The sequence below is a fragment of the Pseudophryne corroboree genome, chromosome 4 (genome assembly GCF_028390025.1).
Source record: "Pseudophryne corroboree isolate aPseCor3 chromosome 4, aPseCor3.hap2, whole genome shotgun sequence".
Taxonomy (NCBI): domain Eukaryota; kingdom Metazoa; phylum Chordata; class Amphibia; order Anura; family Myobatrachidae; genus Pseudophryne; species Pseudophryne corroboree.
In genome coordinates, this window is record NC_086447.1 from 66,887,758 (window position 1) to 66,910,680 (window position 22,923).

The 22,923-nt window shown below is 46.5% G+C and overlaps 1 protein-coding gene across 1 annotated transcript in view; it reads right to left on the minus strand.

The window, feature by feature from the left end:
• The window catches only part of LOC134908898 (cytochrome P450 2K4-like), a 92,783-nt gene that overhangs the window by 54,012 nt on the left and 15,848 nt on the right, over positions 1–22,923 (minus strand). The window contains exons 2-3 of the mRNA XM_063915123.1: positions 20,253–20,415; positions 5,034–5,183 (exon numbers count right to left, since the gene is read on the minus strand). Coding sequence (XP_063771193.1) covers positions 5,034–5,183; positions 20,253–20,415 — 313 coding nt within the window. The remainder of the gene's footprint in view (positions 1–5,033; positions 5,184–20,252; positions 20,416–22,923) is intronic.

The window sequence follows — 22,923 nt, forward strand, 5'->3', positions numbered from 1 at the left end:
GCAAGCTGTTACATACAAAAACATGACACCAGCGTCGCCGCCGCCATATCCAATCTGCGAATCCATAGGGCTACCATTAAGCCCAGTGTTCCCTGTTTTAGCATTTAGGTTGCGTATGTGTACGTAATTGCGAATGAGTTGCGGCAGCTCCGTTGGCATCATTTTTCATTTCTGGGCGGCAGCTTCACTTGCTGATATCTGAGTTGCAAAGCCGGAAAAAACGCACTTGCAATTGCATTAGCATCCATTTCTGAATCAGGGCCTGAGTGTGAGTCTGTGTAAGAAGTGCTACAGTGCAGCGTCCGTGGCTTTTACTCATGATAAGTTCCGTTGTGCTCCATCTGTGGCTTTGTATGTGTTTGAAAGAAATTCCTATATGGTTAAAGCTGAAGCCTACTTCGAGTGGTGTTTTGCTGCATCTGCGATGCGACTAAAGTGCAAACTAAAGAAAGAGAAGGCATGTTACACATGATGTATAAATGTTAGGTGTATGCGGACACATCTGTACATTTCTCTGTCTGTTAGCATACACAGGACTGGGAGTTGTTGCTGTGCTAGAGATGTTAGTAGTAGGAATGATGCCCAATAGCAAATGCATTTGTTACATGGAAAGGAATGGTGGTCAACATGGGCACAAGTGGGGTATAAGTGCCAGCGTTGCACACCTGGCCTAAATCGGGCACATATGCTGCAGTTGCAGAACAGAACGTGTCTTGTTGCATTCTCTGTAGGGATGAGCGGGTTCGGTTCTCTGAGAACCAAACCCTACCGAACTTCATGTCCCGAGCCCGAATCCGAGTCCGGCTCGGGTTTTCCCGCCAGACTTGGAAACCAGAACAAGGCAAAATGTCATCATCCCGCTGTCGGATTCTTGTGGGTTTTGGATTCCATATAAGGAGCCGCGTGTCACCGCCATTTTCACTCCAGTCCTGGAGAGTGTAGCGAGAGGACGTATCTCTCTCCTCAGTGTCTGTCTGTGCGGGAAAGTGGTGTAGCGACCTGCTCTGTCTTATGTGTGTCATTCCAGTGCTGTCTTGTGCTGCATCAGTCTAGTGGTGGTGTCTTGTGCTGCATCAGTCCAGTCACAGTGGTGGTGTCCTCTGCTGCCATGTGTCCAGTGCTGCTGTATAAGTCCAGTCCAGTGCATTGGTGCTGTGTTGTCCTGCATCAGTCCAGTGGTGGTGTCCCTGTGCTGCCATAAGTCCAGTGATACTGCCATATAAGTCCAGTAGTATTGCCATATAAGTCCAGTGATACTGCCGTATAAATCCAGTGGTACTGCCGTATAAGTCCATTGGTACTGCCATATAAGTCCAGTGGTACTGCCGTATAAGTCCAGTGGTACTGCCGTATAAGTCCAGTGGTACTGCCGTATAAGTCCAGTGGTACTGCCGTATAAGTCCAGTGGTACTGCCGTATAAGTCCAGGGGCACTGCCGTATAAGTCCAGGGGCACTGCCGTATAAGTCCAGTGGTACTGCCGTATAAATTCAGTCCAGTGGTGCAGCCGTATAAGTTCAGGGGTACTGCCATATAAGTCCAGTGGTACTGCCGTATAAGTCCAGTGATACTGCCGTATAAGTCCAGTGATACTGCCGTATAAGTCCAGTGATACTGCCGTATAAGTCCAGTGATACTGCCGTATAAGTCCAGTGATACTGCTGTATAAGTCCAGTGGTACTGCCGTATAAGTCCCGTGATACTGCCTTATAAGTTCAGTCTAGTGGTGCAGCCGTATAAGTTCAGGGGTACTGCCGTATAAGTCCAGTGGTACTGCCGTATAAGTCCATTGGTACTGCTGTATAAGTCCAGTGGTACTGCCGAATAATTCCAGTGATACTGCCGTATAAGTCCAGTGATACTGTCATATAAGTCCAGTGGTACTTCCATATAAGTCCATAGGTACTGCCGTATAAGTCCAGTGATACTGCCGTATAAGTCCAGTGGTACTGCCGTATAAGTCCAGTGGCCATATAAGTCCAGTGGTACTGCTGTATAAGTCCAGTCCAATGGTGCAGCCGTATAAGTTTAGGGGTACTGCCATATAAATGCAGTGGTGCTGTCCTGTGCTGTATATTATTTACTCCAAATAAAGGGGTTATTAATATTTAATCCAAATAATTTTTACAGGGTTTGCCCTGTGTGGTTTAGGGGTATGCTCTTCTGTGCCGCATATTGGCCCTCATTCCGAGTTGTTCGCTCGCTAGCTACTTTTAGCAGCATTGCACACGCTAGGCCGCCGGCCTCTGGGAGTGTATCTTAGCATAGCAGAATTGCTAACAAAAGATTAGCAATTCTGCTATTAATAGCAGAATTGCTAACAAAAGCAATTTCCTACCAGTTTCTGAGTAGCTCCAGACCTACTCCTAGATTGCGATCACCTCAGTCTGTTTAGTTCCTGGTTTGACGTCACAAACACGCCCAGCGTCCGGCCAGCCACTCCTCCGTTTCTCCAGCCACTCCTGCGTTTTTACCTGGCACGCCTGCGTTTTTTAGCACACTCCCTGAAAACGGCCAGTTTCCGCCCAGAAACACCCACTTCCTGTCAATCACACTACGATCAGCAGAGCGATTGAAAAGCTTTGTTCACCCGTGAGTAAAATAGCATAGTTTTGTGTAAAATTGCTTAGCGCGTGCGCCCTGCTGTGCATACGCATGCGCAGAACTGCCGAAATTTTAGCCTTAATAGCAATTCTGCTAAAATTAGCAGCGAGCGAACAACTCAGAATTTTTACAGGCTTTGCCGTGTGTGTGTGGTTTAGGGGTACACTCTCCTGTACCAACAATATTGTGCGTGTATTACATCTGGGCAAATTCCAGCACGTCCCATGTTTTGCACATACAATTAATTTGGTGGTGCAGAATTTTTGAGAAATGACAGGGGCGTGCAGGAGATGCTGTCGGTGGCCCGAAAAATTGCGGGCCACTTTCGACATTCAGCCACTCCTAGATGGGCCAGGTGTTTGTGCCGCACACTTGTGTCGCTTAGCTTAGCCATCCAGCGACTTTGGTGCACCTCTTTTTTTCTTTGCATGATGTACTGTTTGGGGACTAGTTTTTTTAAGTGCCATCCTGTCTGACACTGCAGTGCCACTTGATGGGTCAGATGTTTGTGCCGCACACTTGTGTCGCTTAGCTTAAGGCCCATACACACTGGGCGATTTTGAGCTGAAACAGCTCACTTTTGGAGTTTTGAGCTGCTTTCAGCTCAAAACCGCCCAGTGTGTATGTCCCGGTCATAAGCGCTGATGCGCGCCTCCGCTTCATCGCCGGCATCCGCCGTTCATCTGCTGGTATTACCAGCAGATGAACAGCGTGGTGGATGGCTTTCCATAGCGTCCTGCTCTGGAAAGCTGTTCACCGCTGCTGACATCGCTGGGCAGGGGGGAAAATAGCTCAGTGTGTATGCACCTGTAGTCATCCTGCGACCTCGGTGCAACTTTTAGGCCTAAAAACAATGGCCCTCATTCCGAGTTGTTCGCTCGCAAGGCGATTTTAGCAGTATTGCACACGCTAAGCCGCCGCCTACTGGGAGTGAATCTTAGCTTCTTAAAATTGCGAACTAAAGATTTGCAATATTGCGATTACACACCTCGTAGCAGTTTCAGAGTAGCTTCAGACTTACTCGGCATCTGCGATCAGTTCAGTGCTTATCGTTCCTGGTTTGACGTCACAAACACACCCAGCGTTCGCCCAGACACTCCTCCGTTTCTCCAGCCACTCCCGCGTTTTTTCCGGAAACGGTAGCGTTTTTTCCCACACGCCCATAAAACGGCCTGTTTCCGCCCAGTAACACCCATTTCCTGTCAATCACACTACGATCGCCTGAGCGAAGAAAAAGCCGTGAGTAAAAATCCAAACTTCATAGCAAATTTACTTGGCGCAGTCGCAGTGCGGACATTGCGCATGCGCACTAAGCGGAAAAACGCTGCGATGCGAAGAAATTTTCAGAGCGAACGACTCGGAATGACCTCCAATACTGGGGGTAATTCCAAGTTGATCGCAGCAGGAACTTTGTTAGCAGTTGGGCAAAACCATGGCCCTCATTCCGAGTTGTTCGCTCGGTAAATTTCATCGCATCGCAGCGATTTTCCGCTTAGTGCGCATGCGCAATGTCCGCACTGCGACTGCGCCAAGTAAATTTGCTATGAAGATAGGATTTTTACTCACGGCTTTTTCTTCGCTCCGGCGATCGTAATGTGATTGACAGGAAATGGGTGTTACTGTGCGGAAACAGGCCGTTTTATGGGCGTGTGGGAAAAAACGCTACCGTTTCCGGGAAAAACGCAGGAGTGGCCGGAGGAACGGGGGAGTGTCTGGGCGAACGCTGGGTGTGTTTGTGACGTCAAACCAGGAACGACAAGCACTGAACTGATCGCAGATGCCAAGTAAGTCTGAAGCTACTCTGAAACTGCTACGAGGTGTGTAATCGCAATATTGCGAATACATCGTTCGCAATTTTACTATGCTAAGATTCACTCCCAGTAGGCGGCGGCTTAGCGTGTGCAATACTGCTAAAATCGCCTTGCGAGCGAACAACTCGGAATGAGGGCCCATGTGCACTGCAGAAGAGGCAAGTTAACATGTGCAGAGAGAGTTAGATTTGGGTGTGGTGTATTCAATCTGCAATCTAATTTGCAGTGTAAAAATAAAGCAGCCAGTATTTACCCTGCACAGAAATAAAATAACCCACCCAAATCTAACTCTTTCTGCACATGTTATATCTGCCTCCCCTGCAGTGCACATGGTTTTGCCCAACTGCTAAAAAATGTCCTGCTGCGATCAACTTGGAATTACCCCCACTGTGAGGTGTTCAGAATAGACTGGAAATGAATGTTATTGAGGTTAATACTACCGTAGAATCAAAATTACCCCCAAATTCTATGATTTTAGCTATTCTTATGGTGTTTTTTTTTTAAAAGTCATCCAGATCCAAAACAAAACACAAAACACGAAAAGTGCCTGCGCGCATCTCTAATTCTCTGCATCTGTTTCCATACATGGGGGCTCTATGACAATCATACTGTACTGTACCTTTAAAGGACGCAATATGGTCAGTTAGGTGGACACTTTCTTCTGCAATCTTATCTTCAATCGTACTTTTCCCCATCCCGAAGTCACGTAACGTGGTTATTGTAAATCTTCTCATTACTTTCCAGTTTTCACCATTTGACAAAGTAAGTCCTGAAATGTTCACAGGTTTCAGTGTTTGTATTGTTATAGACATTCACACATACGGTATGTCATTCTAAGCAGAGCCACGTGTTTTTCCTGTATATATAAACCAGGTTGATGTTCCTGCACCAGCTATGTCTACATGCTGAATGTGTGCGTCGTGCATGTTTGTATGGGCAAGACAAGCTCGGACTGCCCATTTGGCAGTTCTGGCAAATGCCATGTATTGGGTGACACAGACTAGCCGCTGGTGCGAGGAGCCAAGGACGTGTGGGCAGTGTTATAACCCTCCCAGTGCTGGAGAGCACTCCCACCCCTCTCTCCCTTCTCCCCTATTCCTCCTCTCTCTCTCTCCTGTCTCCCCCTTTTCTCCTCTTTCTCGCTCCTGTATCCACCTATTCCTTCTATCTCTCCCTCTCTTTCTCTCTCTCTCTCTTTCTCTCTCTCTCTCTCTCTCTCTCTCTCTCTCTCTCCTATCTCCCCTTATGTTTCCTCTTCCTATCTCTCTGTCTTCCCATTCATCTTCTCTCTCCCATCTCCCTATTCCTTATCTCTCTCCCATCTCCCCCTATTCCTCCTCTCTCTCCATCTCTCCATTTTACTCCTCTCTCTCTCTCTCTCTCTCTCTCTCTCTCCAATATCCCCTTAACCTCCTCTCTCTCTCCCATCTCTCCCTATTCTTCCTCTGTCTGCTGTCCCCCCTATACCTCCCCTCTCTATCTGCCATCTTCCTCTAGTGTTCCTCTTTCTCTCTCCCATCTTTCACATTCCTCCTCTCTCTCCCCCTATCCCTCCTCCTCTTTCGCCCATCACTCCATATTCCTCCTTTCTCTAACGTCCTAAGTGGATGCTGGGGACTCCGTAAGGACCATGGGGAATAGCGGCTCCGCAGGAGACTGGGCACAACTAAAGAAAGCTTTAGGACTACCTAGTGTGCACTGGCTCCTCCCACTATGACCCTCCTCCAGACCTCAGTTAGATTTCTGTGCCCGGCCGAGCTGGATGCACACTAGGGGCTCTCCTGAGCTCCTAGAGAGAAAGTATATTTTAGGTTTTTTATTTTACAGTGAGATCTGCTGGCAACAGACTCACTGCAGCGAGGGACTAAGGGGAGAAGAAGCGAACCTACCTAACTGGTGGTAGCTTGGGCTTCTTAGGCTACTGGACACCATTAGCTCCAGAGGGATCGACCGAATGGAACCGGCCATTGATGTTCGGTCCCGGAGCCGCGCCGCCGGCCCCCTTACAGAGCCAGAAGCAAGAAGAGTCCGGAAAATCGGCGGCAGAAGACATCAGTCTTCACCAAGGTAGCGCACAGCACTGCAGCTGTGCGCCATTGCTCCTCATACACACTTCACACTCCGGTCACTGAGGGTGCAGGGCGCTGGGGGGGGCGCCCTGAGCAGCAATAAAAACACCTTGGCTGGCAAATATATCACAATATATAGCCCCAGAGGCTATATATGTGATAAATACCCCTGCCAGAATCCATAAAAAAGCGGGAGAAAAGTCCGCGAAAAAGGGGCAGAGCTATCTCCCTCAGCACACTGGCGCCATTTTCTCTTCACAGTGCAGCTGGAAAACAGCTCCCCAGGCTCTCCCCTGTAGTTTTCAGGCTCAAAGGGTTAAAAAGAGAGGGGGGGCACTAAATTTAGGTGCGATATTGTTTATACAAGCAGCTATTGGGGGAAAAAATCACTCAGTTATAGTGTTAATCCCTGCATTATATAGCGCTCTGGTGTGTGCTGGCATACTCTCTCTCTGTCTCCCCAAAGGACTTTGTGGGGTCCTGTCCTCAGTCAGAGCATTCCCTGTGTGTGTGCTGTGTGTCGGTACTGCTGTGTCGACATGTGGGATGAGGAAGGTTACGCGGAGGTGGAGCAGAGGCCGATAAATGGGATGTCGCCCCCTGTGGGGCCGACACCAGAGTGGATGGATAGGTGAAATGTATTAACCGACAATGTCAACTCCTTACATAGAAGGCTGGATGACGTAAAACAGATGTGGGACAGCCGGCTTCTCAGCCCGCGCCTGCCCAGGCGTCTCAAAGGCCATCAGGGGCTCAAAAAAACGCCCGTTACCTCAGATGGCAGACACAGATGTCGACACGGAGTCTGACTCCAGTGTCGACGAGGTTGAGACATATACACAATCCACTAGGAACATCCGTTACATGATCTCGGCAATGAAAAAATGTGTTACGCATTTCTGACATGAACCCAAGTACCACATAAAAGGGGTTTTATTTTTGGGGACAAAAAGCAGCCAGTGTTTTGTTCCCCCATCAGATGAATGAATGAAGTGTGTAAAGAAGCATGGGTTCCCCCGATAATAAACTGGTAATTTCTAAACAGTTACTGATGGCGTACCCTTTCCCGCCAGAGGATAGGTCACGCTGGGAGATATCCCCTAGGGTGGATAAGGCGCTCACACGTTTGTCAAAAAAGGTGGCACTGCCGTCTTAGGGTACGGCCACCTTGAAGGAGCCTGCTGATAAAAAGCAGGAGGCTATCCTGAAGTCTGTATATACACACACTCAGGTTCTATACTGAGACCTGCAATTGCCTCAGCAAAATAGTGCTGCTGCAGCGTGGTCTGATACCCTGTCAGATCATATAATACCCTAGACAGGGATAATATTTTGCTAACATAGAGCATTTTAAAGACGTCGTCTTATATAGGAAGGATGCACAGAGGGATATTTACCGGCTAGCATCCAGAATTAATGCAATGTCCATTCTGCCCGGAGGGTATTAGAAACCCGGCAGTGGACAGGTGATGCTGCCTTTAAAAGGCACATGGAGATTCTGCCATTATAAGGGTGAGGAATTGTTTGGGGATGGTCTCTGGGACCTCGTATCCACAGCAACAGCTGGGAAGAAAAATTTTTACCTCAGGTTTCCTCACAAAAGCCTAAGAAAGCACAGTATTTTCAGGTACAGTCCTTTCGGCTTCAGAAAAGCAAGCGGGTCAAAGGCGCTTCCTTTCTACACAGAGACAAGGGAAGAAGGAAAAAGCTGCTCCAGGCAGCCAGTTCCCAGAATCAAAAATCTTCCCTCGCTTCCTCTGAGTCCACCGCATGACACTGGGGCTCCACAGGTGGAGACAGGTGCGGTGGGGGCGCGTCTCGGGAACTTCAGGGACCAGTGGGCTTGCCCACAGGTGGATCCCTAGGTTCTGCAAGTAGTATCACAGGGATACAGGCTGGAGTTCGAGGCGACTCCCCCTCGCCGTTACCTCACATCAGCCTTGCCTGCTGCCCTCGGAGAAAGGTAGTACTGGCGGCAATTCACAAGCTGTACTTCCAGCAGGTGAAATCAAGGTACCCCTCCTTCAACAGGGCCGGGGTTACTATTCCAAAATCTTGTGGTACCGAAACCAGATGGTTCGGTAAGACCCATTCTAAAATTGAAATTCTTGAACACTTATATACGAAGGTTCAAGTTCAAAATGGAATCGCTCAGGGCGATTATTGCAAGCCTGGAGAATTTCAGGGTATCACTGGACATCAAGGATGCTTACCTGTATGTCCCTATTTACCCTCTTCACCAGGTGTACCTCAAAATTGTGGTACAGGATTGTCATTACCAATTCCAGACGTTGCCGTTGGTCTGTCCCCGGCACCGAGGGTATTTACCAAGGTAATGGCCGAAGTACTTATCCCGTACTTGGACAATCTCCTTAAAAAGGCGAGGTCCAGGGAGCAGTTGTTCGTCGGAGTAACACTATCTCGGGAAGTGCTACAACAGCACGGATGGATTCTGAATATTCCAAAGTCGCAGCTGGTTCCTACGACGCGTCTACTGTTCCTGGGTATGGTTCTGGACACAGAACAGGATAAAAAGGGTTTCTCCCGGAGGAGAAGTCCAAGGAGTTGGCGTCTCTAGACGGAGACCTCCTAATACAAATACAGGTGTCGGTGCATCAATGCACGCGAGCCTTGGGAAAGATGGTAGCTTCTTACGAAGAAATTCCATTCGCCAGGTCCCATGCAAGGATCTTCCAGTGGGATCTGTTGGACAAGTGGTCCGGGTCGCATCTTCAGATGCATCGGCGGATAACCCTGTCTCCAAGGGCCAGGGTGTCGCTGTGGTGGTGACGGCAGAGTGCTCGTCTTCTAGGGGGCCGCAGATTCGGCATACAGGACTGGGTCCTGGTGACCACGGATGCCAGCCTTCAAGGCTGGGGGGCAGTCACACAGGGAAGAAACTTCCAAGGCCTGTGGAAAAGTCAGGAGACTTCCCTACACATAAATGTTCTGGAACTATGGGCCATTTACAATGCCCTAAGTCAGGCTAGACCCCTGCTTCAACACCGGCCGGTGCTGATCCAGTCAGACAACATCACGGCGGTCGCTCAGGGAAACCGACAGGGCGGCACAAGAAGCAGGATGGCGATGGCAGAAGCCACGAGGATTCTCCGATGGGCGGAAAATCATGTGTTAGCACTGTCAGCAGTGTTCATTCCCGGAGTGGACAACTGAGAAGCAGACTTTCTCAGCAGACACGACCTCCACCCGGGAGAGTGGGGACTTCATCCAGAAGTCTTCCAAATGATTGTACACCGTTGGGAAAGGCCACAGGTGGACATGATGGCGTCCCGCCTCAACAAAAAGCTACAAAGATATTGCGCCAGGTCAAGGGACCCTCAGGCGATAGCTGTGGACGCTCTGGTAACACCGTGGGTGTACCAGTCGGTGTATGTGTTCCCTTCTCTGCCTCTCATACCCAGGGTAATGAGAATAATAAGAAGGAGAGGAGTAAGAACTATACTCATTGTTCTGGGTTGGCCAAGAAGAGCTTGGTACCCAGAACTCCAAGAAATGATCTCAGAGGACCCATGGCCTCTGCCGCTCAGACAGGACCTGCTGCAGCAGGGGGCCTGTCTGTTCCAAGACGTACCGCGGCTGCGTTTGACGGCATGGCGGTTGAACGCCGGATCCTGAAGGAAGAGGGCATTCCAGAGGAAGTTATCCCTACGCTATTTAAAGCTAGGAAAGAAGTGAACGCAAACCATTATCACCGCATATGGCGGAAATATGTTGCGTGCTGTGAGGCCAGTAAGGCCCCAAAAGGAGGAATTTCAGCTAGGTCGATTTCTGCACTTCCTACAAGTCAACGGTGACTATGGGCCTAAAATTGGGTTCCATTAAGGTCCAGATTTCGGCTCTATCGATTTTCTTCCAAAATAGAACTGGCTTCACTGCCTGAAGTTCAGACTTTTGTTAAGGGAGTGCTGCATACTCAGCCCCCGTTTGTGCCTCCAGTGGCACCGTGAGATCTCAACGTAGTGTTGGATTTCCTGAAGTCGCATTGAGTTGAGCCACTTAAATCCGTGGAGCTACAATACCTCAAGTGGAAAGTGGTCATGCTGTGGGCCTGGGCGTCGGCCAGGCGTATATCAGAATTGGTGGCTTTGTCATGCAAAAGCCCTTATCTGTATTTTATATGGATAAGGCGGAATTGAGGACTCGTTCCCAATTCCTTCCTAAGGTGGTATCAGTTTTTCATGTGAACCAACCTATTGTGGTGCCTGCGGCTTCTTGGGACTTGGAGGATTCCAAGTTTCTGGACGTAGTCAGGGCCCTGAAAAATATATGTTTCCAGGACGGCTGGAGTCAGAAAGACTGACTCGCTATTTATCCTGTATGCACCCAACAAGCTGGGTGCTCCTGCTTCTAAGCAGACTATTGCTCGCTGGATCTGTAGCACGATTCAACTTGCACATTCTGCGGCTGGACTGCCGCACCCTAAATCTGTAAAAGCCCATTCCACGAGGAAAGTGGGCTCTTCTTGGGCGGCTGCCCGAGGGGTCTCGTCTTTACAAATTTGCCGAGCTGTTACTTGGTCGGGGTCAAAAACTCTTGCAAGAGTCTACAAGTTTGATACCCTGGCTGAGGAGGACCTAGAGTTTGCTCATTCGGTGCTGCAGAGTCATCCGCACTCTCCCGCCCGTTTGGGAGCTTTGGTATAATCCCCATGGTCCTTACGGAGTCCCCAGCATCCACTTAGGACGTTAGAGAAAATAAGATTTTACTCACCGGTAAATCTATTTCTCGTAGTCCGTAGTGGATGCTGGGCAACCATCCCAAGTGCGGATTGTCTGCAATACTTGTATATAGTTATTGCCTAACTAAAGGGTTATTGTTGAGCCATCTGTTGAAGCTCAGTTGTTATTCATACTGTTAACTGGGTATAGTATCACGAGTTATACGGTGTGATTGGTGTGGCTGGTATGAGTCTTACCCGGGATTCAAAATCCTTCCTTATTGTGTCAGCTCTTCCGGGCACAGTATCCTAACTGAGGTCTGGAGGAGGGTCATAGTGGGAGGAGCCAGTGCACACCAGGTAGTCCTAAAGCTTTCTTTAGTTGTGCCCAGTCTCCTGCGGAGCCGCTATTCCCCATGGTCCTTACGGAGTCCCCAGCATCCACTACGGACTACGAGAAATAGATTTACCGGTGAGTAAAATCTTATTTTCTCTCACCTGTTTCCTCCTATTCCTCCTCTCTCTTCCATCTCTCTCTATTACTCCTCTGGATATCCAGTATAACACATAGGGGTCTATTCATGATGCAGTGAAAAGTGTGGAGAAGTGAGCCAGTGGAGAAGTTGCCCATGGCAACCAATCAGCATTGAAGTGAAATTTATAATTTGCATACTATACAATTTTACAGAGTAGATGATTGGTTGCCATGGGCAACTCCTCCACATGTTGACTTCTCCACTCTTTTCACTGCTTTATGAATAGACCCCTGAGTATGGTCGTAAAATCACTTACATCAATAAACAACACAACCTAGTTAAATTCTCTCTACTTGTGCCCTGGATTAATTACAACTCTGCTGTGTATATTGTACCGCTTTCACATCGCTAACCCGGTAAAGAACCGGCTTTTGAACACGCTTCCGACCCGGGTCTGAACACGCTATACCCCTTTCACATCGCAGTTTGGAGCCGTGTTATTACCGGGTTATTCCCGGGTTGGTGCCTTTCACACTGAACCCGGTTCACCCTTTGAAAACATTTGTGATGTCATTATAAATGGACTTTTCTGTCTCCTATTGATGAGGTTTGAAAGGTATTACAAGGAGGGGCTGGGGAGTGCTCAGTAGTGCAGCAATCATGGCCGACACAGCACATGTCTCTATAGACTTTGTGATAGTCTCAGCTGTACTGCTCTTGGATTCAGCCTGTGAGAGGATATTTGAGCTTCTCACATTCTGTAGCTTGTTCAGCAGCTATGTTATGAGGAGGAGGAGGCTGCAGTATTTGAGAGACACCGCCATTCGTCGCCGGCAATACCTGCGCAGGAGGAGATCGTTTATATCTGCTTCTGTGACCACCATACTCAACCTTAACCTCACTACTCAACGAAAATTGTGGTCTAGAGAACGGCAGCATGGGCAAGTTTTTATGCAAAGTGTGCTGAACTTTCAGGATGTTCAGTGGAAGTGTCACTTCAGAATGTCACGTCACACATTCCACTATCTTTTGGATTTAATGTCCCCAGCACTCTCTAGACAGACCACAAACTTCAGGTCACCAATAGAGCCAAGCAGGAGGCTAGCTATAGCATTGTGGTGGTATGCCACTCCAGGTGAATATCGCACAATTGCTTGCCTGTTTGGTGTGGGGATATCTACCGTTTGCACCATTGTACATGAAGTGACCAAAGCATTGGTGGACAACCTATACCACAGATTTATTTCTCTTCCGCATGGCCAGCGTTTGGATGAAACAATTAAGGGATTTGTGGAGTCTGGATATCCGCAGTGTGCAGGTGCAATTGATGGTACCCACATCCCTATAATCGCACCTCATGATAATCATGCCGACTACTACAACAGAAAGGGATGGCATTCCATTGTTTTGCAAGCTGTGGTGGATCATAAGTATTGGTAATGTTCTTCTCATTGTGTTTTCTTAATGCTAATTGTTTATAATTAATTTACAACTTAATATATATTTTTATATAGTTTCACAGACGTATTCATCGGTTGGCCGGGGCGGTCACATGACGCTCGAGTGCTTGCAAACTCTGATCTGTACCGGGTAGCAGAGGACAAGCAAGGGGGCTACCTTTTTCCAAGAGAGGTGATTTTGTTTAATAATTTTAATACTTTTGAAAACATGCCCAAGAAAAGATGTGTTAAAATGACGCAATGTTCATGAATCAAGCAGGTAATAGATGACTGCAATTTAATTTACATTGGGACCAATTAGTTGGCGTTACCTTCAAACATGCTTCCTATGTGCCCACCAGCCTGCCCATCATGGAGGAGTCTGCTCATATTTGTATTCCAATTTCTTATTGCTAACGTACATTTTTTTAAATCTATATTCCTACTAGAAATCCAAATTTGTGGACGGAGTGGAGATCCCGGTACATATAATTGGTGATGCAGCCTACCCGTTATGACGATGGCTCATGAAGGGGTTCACCCAACATGTCCAGCTGAGCCCCAATCAAATTACATATACGCACACCCTGAGCTCGGCAAGAATGGTGGTCGAAAATGCCTTTGGACGATTAAAAGGACGTTGGCGCTGTCTTATGAAGCGCAATGATGTAGACATTAATATCATGCCTAACATTGTTGCAGCATGTTGTATTCTGCATAACCTATGTGAGTTTCAGAGGGAGGAATTCCTACCAGAGTGGACAGTGCAGGCCTCTGCTGCCGTACCCTGCACTTGATTGTGAGGCCTATTTGGGCGACCATTCTGGAAGTGCAGAACAGATGAGGTCTGCTATAATGGCCAACCTTCCCTCATTACTCCGTTAATTTTTTTCAGTTTGTATATTCTGTTAATTGTTGTTGCTACAAAAAATAAACCTGTTTAGTTGACATTCTGCTACTGTGTCGATAACAAATGTACAACATCAATATCCAATTTGAAATGGATGTATCAAGCATTTTGTTTGTTTGTAAGTAAAAATAGGACAAGTCCAAAGATTAACAAAAGGTCAGAGACCTTAGAATTTTAATTTGTATAAAACTTTGGTAAATAAAGTAGTGCAATCTTTACAGTAATAAAAGTCAAACCAGTAATAGTGTAGGAAAAACAGTCCTATGATTTTAAAACCAACCTTTTTTTAAAAACAATAACTATTTAAGGTAAATTACGATAAACAGGAGACTCTGTAGTTGTCTCCGTTTCAGTAGGTGATTGGGTGTGTTGAGGTTGTGTATGTCGAGGATGGGTATAGTGAGTTGGAGTTAGTGGAGGTGGGGTTTGTTGGGGTTGGTTATGTCGAGGATGGGTATGGTGTGGCGTTGGTTGAGGTGTGGTATGATCATAGTAGGGGGGTCCAGGGTAATATTGGGTATATGGTTGAGGGTGGTTTGGTGGCACTGTGTGCAGCCCTTCAATGCATTGGAACATTCGGTCAAATATGGACATTTGAAATTCCTGCATTTCTCTCTGACGTTCTCTTGCATCCCTATTATAGGTTTCCTGCATAGAGATCAGCTGCGTCATAAATGTATTGTTCATGTCTTGCTCTGCCTGCAGAAATCGCTCGAGACGTGCATCTTCTCGATCAGCCATGGCAGCGTCCATCTGCTCTAATTTTTCCACCAGGACAGTGGTCATAATTCTTGCAGCTTGCTCCGTTTTGTTTGGCCGGCGCCTCCTTGGCGGAACAGTATATACTGCAGACACAAATCAAACAATATGTTATTGGAATTTGCAAAGAGCTTATATAAAATAGCAGTGTTTGCAAACGTGTTTGTGGCCTCCTTCCACCTACACACTGCATATACTCTGCAACATTTACCATTTTTAATTGTATGCATTTTTGGTTCAGATTTAATGACGTTAATGTTTAGAGTTGTTAGTTTGTGTTTAGTTTACGTTAATTGTTAATGTTAGTTATTATGCTTTTAGGATTGTTGTACTTACTGTTTCCACGCAAAGGCTGCGTTTGTGCAATTGGGGCCATTTGACTTGGCCCAGCTGCTGTGTCTTCTGGCGCATCAGTGGTTTCAGTCCTGCTGGGCTCCTGTACAACTGGGTCAGGCATAGTGGTTGCCATCGGTTGCGTATCATCCAGTACGAGTAGTGGAGATGGTGGTGGTGGTGATCGGGTGTCTGGATCCTGTGCTCGGGTGTCTGGGTCCTGTACGCTGCAGGTGGAAGCAGCACAGGCCTGTCTTGTTTCTGCTGCTGCTATGCTGGAGGATAAGCTAACCGGTGTTGCAAGTGCTGTGTGGCCAAATATGGTGGCACACTGCTCATAATATTGCCACTCCATACGGGCAGCACCACTTCTGTTTCTGTTGTGGTCGTGGACCTTATGGAAATTCCTTTTAAGGGCCTTTAGTTTATTGATTACCTGCTGGGAGGTACGGTGGAATCCAGAGGCTGCAAGCATCTTCGTTATGTTTTTGTATGTGATTGCATCCTTAACAGTCCCTGTCATTTGGTGGGTGATTTCCGACTCCCCTCTTATCCGTAACAGCTCCCTAACCTCATCCTCACTCCAGTTTGCCATATTCTCCAAGCACTGTAGCAATGCAGCACTGTGAATGTAGTATGAATAAAAACACACTGTTTAAAGCGTGCTGCCTGTTTATTTCCGGGTTCAGACAGGTGACATCATGCAGGGAGACAACCTATCATCTCCTTTTTAAGATTACCGGGTTGAATATAGCGGGTCTGAGGCTTCACACTGCCAAATGAACCGTTTCTGAACCGTGTAGAATCCTTCTTTTTACACGGGTTGAAATACCGGGTTGTTTGACACGGTAAATTCATAATGGCGCTTTCACACTGCACCTCAAACCGGGTTGACACGGCTCAAACTCGGCAATATACCGGGTTATTTTTGCGATGTGAAAGGGGTATAACTCTGCTAAACAACCAAACTGTACACTCATTCCCAACAGGACCTACCTCCTGGTCTTTGATGCCACCACAGAGACCTCACATTGAGAGCTCTAGGATCAAACTTACTGTTCCCCAGACAGCTTGAGGAGGCAGCACGATGTGGAGCGTGAAAATCAGGAACCACAGGAAGAACAGCACATGGAGACTCCAACAGAGGAAGGATCTGACCAAGTAGAGACCAGATAAGTGGCCTGTATGTGTGTCTATTCTTGTAAGCCCCTAGGCCACAATCAACATCTCCTACAGTAGGCCCATCATTCATTAGCTAGTCCCCAAGCTATAGCCATTGCTCTCACCAAGGGCACAGATTCTGGTCTTAGACTGCGCCCCTATCCCAGTCCCAAGTCTTATATGCCAAGTCTCCTAAGTCACTGCCTTAGACCCCTGCAAGGCCTAACTATGCCTCCACCCCAGCACTAGAGCCCTGCCACAGGCCTCAGCCCCAAAGACCCCATGCGCAGGCCTCTGCTCCTAGGCTCCTTTCTAACTATATAAAGCTAAGTTCATGAATGTTGTATAGGTATTAGTGTTAGTGCCGGAAGGGGTGGGGGAAGGAGACATGGGTGGTGAGGAGATGCTGGGCTTCAAAAAGGGGGGAAGCTGCAAGTTAAAGTAATTAAAACAGATAATTGACAAGTGCTGCTAACAGCGCCCCCTACCCTGCAGTGCTATGTGCGGTGCACCCTCCGCACACACCTAGTTATGGCCCTGCATCCCAGCATGACCTGCCACAGTTTTGCTACTAAGGCATGCTAAAGCTGAGACAGGGCATGCTGTGATTTCTAGTTTCACAGCAGCTGGAGGGTCGCAGGTTGAAGACCCATGGTCTACATAGTGTAGTTTGGTTTATCATAAAGAAGTAACACAATTGTTTGCTTGTGTCGGTTTTCCCAAGTCAGGCCCCCAATAAGCTTATTGTACCTCTTACTGGAAATGGGGGGATGGAGGTGAGGAGGTGGCACATGATCATGTTTTCATTCCCCATCGCATTGCTGGTGGAGAGTTTAACACTGTCAGTGTGTTAAAATCCCTAAAAACTCCTACAGTGCATGAGTCCCACCGAATGTACACATGAAGATGCAGATGACATTGAGATGCGTTATCGGAGATGTCTTGAAGAACTGTTGAGTGGCGACTGGGAGGTGGCTAAACAGACACACAGATGTGTCCATCTTATGGGCGTGTTATGGAAGTGTCGCGGTTGTGTCACTGATAGTGTTTGCATATTCATAAGCTCAATTGCTCACCTTGGAGGAAATACTCAGACAGTAAATCTGTACAGGGCACAGGGCTGGCCTCCAGCCACCTCTGTATTAGGCGCTTAATTATTATTTGTTATTATCTTTTTTTATATGGCGTCACACGGGATCCGCAGCGACGCCATATAATCATCTTGCGGTGTACCTGACCGCGAGGTGAATCTCCGTAGGGTGAACATACGCGCAGTAAGCCGGTCCAAGAAAAAACCCATGTGGAAGGTCACTGGAAGTTTTTACACAAGGTCCCGCTGTGTTCGCAAGGCTGTACAATAAAGCCTGGGTGCTTCTCTGAAACGTAGGCACACACTAATACTATTGACTCTTGTAGCTGAGGCAGTGTGTCTCGCTACAAGAGTCAATAGTATTAGTGTGTGCCTACATGTCGGGTACAGCCTTGCGGACACAGCGGAACCTTGTGTAAAAACTTCCAGTGACCTTCCACATGGGTTTACTCCACACAGACCGGCCAGTCTGACAGGTGATTTTTTTACCCGTTAAACTATTCCCTGAACTGTTTGAAGTGTTTTTCCAAAGAGATTCCACTCGGAATAAGACTGTCAATCTAGATCACAGTAGGATTTGAAACCTATTAACATTATCCAACAAATAGTGTTTTTTTCACTAATAAGTGCTGTAAAAGATTAGGATTTTTGTGTTTTTTTACTGGAGACATTTAAATTTGTTCTTTCTGGAATGTCATAAAAGGTATATCCCAGCGATATGCTAATGCTCAATTTTATATTGTTTTATTGATGTCAATTATATGTCATATATCTGCTGAATAAATATATTTAATTACTCTTGCGCTCTCCCTCTCTTTTTGGTTTGTATTTTCACATTAGGGGTTGGCAATCTCCCCCCTTTTCAGTGCGAGCTGCATCAGTAATTGATTCTCCAGATTCACAGGTGGGGAGGTGCTTTTTTCTTTTGTTGTTTAGCCGCTCCAAGAGCCGCAACTGTTCACATATCTCCCCCAAGACAGGACCTACTTCCATGGCCGACAAGCTCCCGGGGATTAGCTGAAAACAGTCAAACCTCTGGCAGCTGGGGCAAAGGGGAGGTAGCCAGTCCGGAGCCCCAAACTTTCAACCTTAGCCCACACTGTGTCTAAATGACACGGTGAAGACCCTTATTACTTTTGAAAGAAATTAAGTGCGCACATACGTAACAGACGAGCGGGACCCCGCAGTCTGATTTTGAACATAAGGATACTGTTTGGAATTTTCTTATTTTTTTTTGCATTTTTGTATTTTCATGTGTGGACCATTTACTAGAAGCACAACTATTAATGTGCATTTTATCTGACAAACAGATTGGACGCTTTAAGGGTATATTCAATTGAAGTCGGATCCATTCCGACAATAATTTGTCGGAATGGATCCGACCTGGACTATTCAATGCAATCTTTTTTTTTAAATTGAGATGCGGGAGCTGAGACGGGGGAGAGCCACGGGCAGACGGGGGAGAGCAGTGATACAGCAGCTGCTATAAAGGCACTGCTGTAGCGGTGCTTTCCCCCGTCTGCCCACGGCTCTCCCCCGCCTCCTCTCCCCCCCGTCTCTGCCTCTCACCGTCCCTGCATCATAGCCGCCGCTCACGGCAGCGTCCACCTGGCTCCAGCAAGCGAGGTCTCGCTTACTGGAGCCGGGTGGACGATGCTGTGAGCGGCGGCTGTGACACATCCTCCGGCGCTGCTTTCCATGTCTCTGGCGTGGCTCTCCCCGTCTCTGGCGCGGCTCTCCCCGTCTCTGGCGCTGCTCTCCCCGTCTCTGGCGCTGCTCTCCCCGTCTCTGGCGCTGCTCTCCCTGTCTCCGGCGCTGCTCTCCCTGTCTCCGGCGCTGCTCTCCCTGTCTCCGGCGCTGCTCTCCCTGTATCTGCTCCCGCATCTCACTTCGACTTTTTTTAAAGTCGAATTGAGATGGTCGAAAAGGGGGCCCGTTTTTGACACAAGCACACGGATCGGCAGCTATTCCACTGATCCACGTGCTTTTCGACAAGTCGAATTCCTCGACTTGTCGAATAATTTGGGGTTAGATTGAATAGGTCGGAACCCTTTACAACCTAAAAAAGTTGAAAACTGCCATCTTTTCTACAGACGGCAGCTTTCGACTTCAATTGAATATACCCCTAAGACTTGATAACACTCAGACCCCTGGGGGTTGGTGCAATTTATCACTCACAGTAAAATTTATCACTCATTGATAAATGAGCCCATAAGTTTTATTTGTAGCTGTCACTCTCTTTAGTGCCCAGCTATTCTAAATTATTACGTATCCAAAATTTATACGCAGTTTCCATCTTTAATCCAAATTTTCATTAATGGGAAAAGCATGAATGTTAGACTAGCTAATTAAGTAGGATTTAGGAAAAGTAACAAGAAAAGAACTGTCACAATAAGAGCAGGACCTTATCATTTGATGATGGTGTAGGGCAACATGTAATATTGGGGGTCATTCCGAGTTGTTCGCTCGTTATTTTTTTCCGCTACAGTGACGTCAAACCAGGAACAAAACTGACTGAACTGATCGCTATTTGTGAGTAGGTCTGGAGCTACTCAGAAACTGCTAAGAAATTTCTATTCGCAATTCTGCTAATCTTTCGTTCGCAATTCTGCTATGCTAAGATACACTCCCAGAGGGCGGCGGCTTAGCGTGTGCAATGCTGCTAAAAGCAGCTAGCGAGCGAACAACTCGGAATCACCCCCATTATACGATAAATTGGAAAAGCAAATGGCCTATTTATACAGGAACAGACTGGTATACTGTATATTACCTGGTACATATAGCGTGGCCTTGCAATTTACCCGGGCCTGGGTAATTAGTACCTGCTCCTCCCCTCCCGGCACCCCTGAGTGGGGTCAACACTATTCTTAAAATTGCTAAATTGTGCATTAAGGAAACACAATAAATGATAACAATGACTCACCCTTTCCATGGTCCATGTCCTTGAATATTTTAAGTATCGCCCTCTCTCCAAACTCTTCAGCATGATTGACAAGAGCGTCTTTTACGGTCTCATATCCGGCTAGGACCACCATCTTTTTCATGCCCATCTGAACGCTAAACACTGAACCGTAAGTCTTTGACAGCTGTAATACAAAGCATTTAATAAAACAAAACACAAATGTCAAAAAACCACTTACTAGTACTATGAGTAAAAGCAGCAACTGGTGATACACCATCGGGTTCTCCTCCCTGTAGAACGGTGCACAATTACAACAGATGATTTCCAGAGAAAGTTTTAAGTATAAGGAATAGTTGTTTTTATTTTATTTTAATCCTAATTAACTTTACTGTAACTTAATATTTATTAGGTTCACAGTATTACTGTCATAGATCATGGCTTTTTATGGCTGAAAACATCCTACAAGATCCTCTAGGTTCCCTTAATGAGTTAGTTTTTTTTTTTTTTTTACTATAGACATAAGAGGCAGTAATAACTAATATTATTTAATAACATATACTGTGGCAGTAATACATAACACTTGTCCTGCGTGTCTCAAAACAGCTATTTATTACTATGGCAGCCAATAATGTATTCACCCGCCCTTGTGATACTGGCAGAGGCACACACCTAAGAAATGATATATGTATGACGTGCGGTGAGGTAAAATACAAAGAATATATTAGAAATATCTTTTTTTTTATTATTCTAATCATTTTTATAGTCAGAATGTCTGTGACAGGTGAGGTAATGCCTCCCACCCCTCCCCCCACCTACCGTATCCGCACATCTCTGATCAACACTCACCAATTTACTGCTGCACCTGTGTATAATGCCCACATGTATATACTGCTGCACCTGTGTATAATGCCCACATGTATATACTGCTGCACCTGTGTATAATGCCCACATGTATATACTGCTGCCCATGTGTATAATGCCCACATGTATATACTGCTGTACCTGTGTATAATGCCAACATGTATATACTGCTGCACCTGTGTATAATGCCCACATGCATATACTGCTGCACCTGTGTATAATGCCCGCCATAGGCGTGCACAGACCCCGACATTCGGGTGCCGCTCCAGATTTCCCCCCCCCCCTCCGCCGGGTAACTGACTATGTCCTCCACCCCTTCCACTGAGACATAAGACTGCTCACCTGGGCCGCCCAGGTAAGCAGTCTATATCCAGGACAGGGGAGGTGAGAGAAGACTATAATGCTGCGAAGGGGGGAAGTCCGGAGTGGCACCCGCATGTCGGCGTCTGCGCACATCTATGATGCCCACATGTATATACTGCTGCACCTGTGTATAATGCCCACATGCATATACCGCTGCACCTGTGTATAATGCCCACATGTATATACTGCTGCACCTGTGTATAATGCCCACAGGAATATACTGCTGCACCTATGTAAAATGCCCACATGTATCTACTGCTGCACCTATGTATATTGGCCACATGTATATACTGCTGCACCTGTGTATAATGCCTACATGTATATATTGATGCACCTTTGTATAATGCACATATGTATATACTGCTGCACCTGTGTATACTGGCCACATGTATATACTGCTGCACCTGTGTATAATGCCCACATGTATATACTGCTGCACCTGTGTATAATGCCCACATGTATATACTGCTGCACCTGTGTATAATGCCCACATGTATATACCACTACACCTGTGTATAATGCCCACATGTATATACTGCTGCACCTGTGTATAATGCCCACATGTATATACTGCTGCACCTGTGTATAATGCCAACATGTATATACTGCTGCACCTGTGTATAATGCCCACATGTATATACTGATGTACTTGTGTATAATGCTGACGTGTTTACACTGCTGCTCCTGTGTATACTGCCCATGTGTATATACTGCTGCACCTGTGTATAATGCCAACATTTATATACTGCTGCACCTGTGTATATTGCCGGTATGTATATACTGCTACACCTGTGTATAATGCCCACATGTATATACTGCTACACTTGTGTATAATGTCCACATGTATATATACTGCTGCACCTGTGTATAATGGCCACATGTATATACCTCTGCACCTGTGTATAATGTCCACATGTATATATACTGCTGCACCTGTGTATAATGGCCACATGTATATACCTCTGCACCTGTGTATAATACCCACATGTATATACTGCTGCACCTTTTTATAATGCCCACATGTATATACTGCTGCACCTGTGTATAATGCCCACATGTATATACTGCTGCACCTGTGTATAATACCCACATGTATATACTGCTGCACATGTGTATAATGCCCAAATGTATATACTGCTACACCTGTGTATAAAGCCCACATATATATACTGCTGCACCTGTGTATAATGCCTACATGTATATACTGCTGCACCTTTGTATAATGCCCACATGTATATACTGCTATCTTTTATTAAGAAAAATTGCAACATACAATACATAAATATGGTACAACTCATAAAAATAGGACATACAATATACATTGAATTGTTGCCCAATAATCCAAACCAAAAAGCAACAAAGCTTGTATAACTATACGCAGTGTCAAAATTGCTTAACATCTAAGCAAAAAACAACCTACTCTATTCGAACAATACATATCATAACCATAAGCAATGAAAAGATGAAT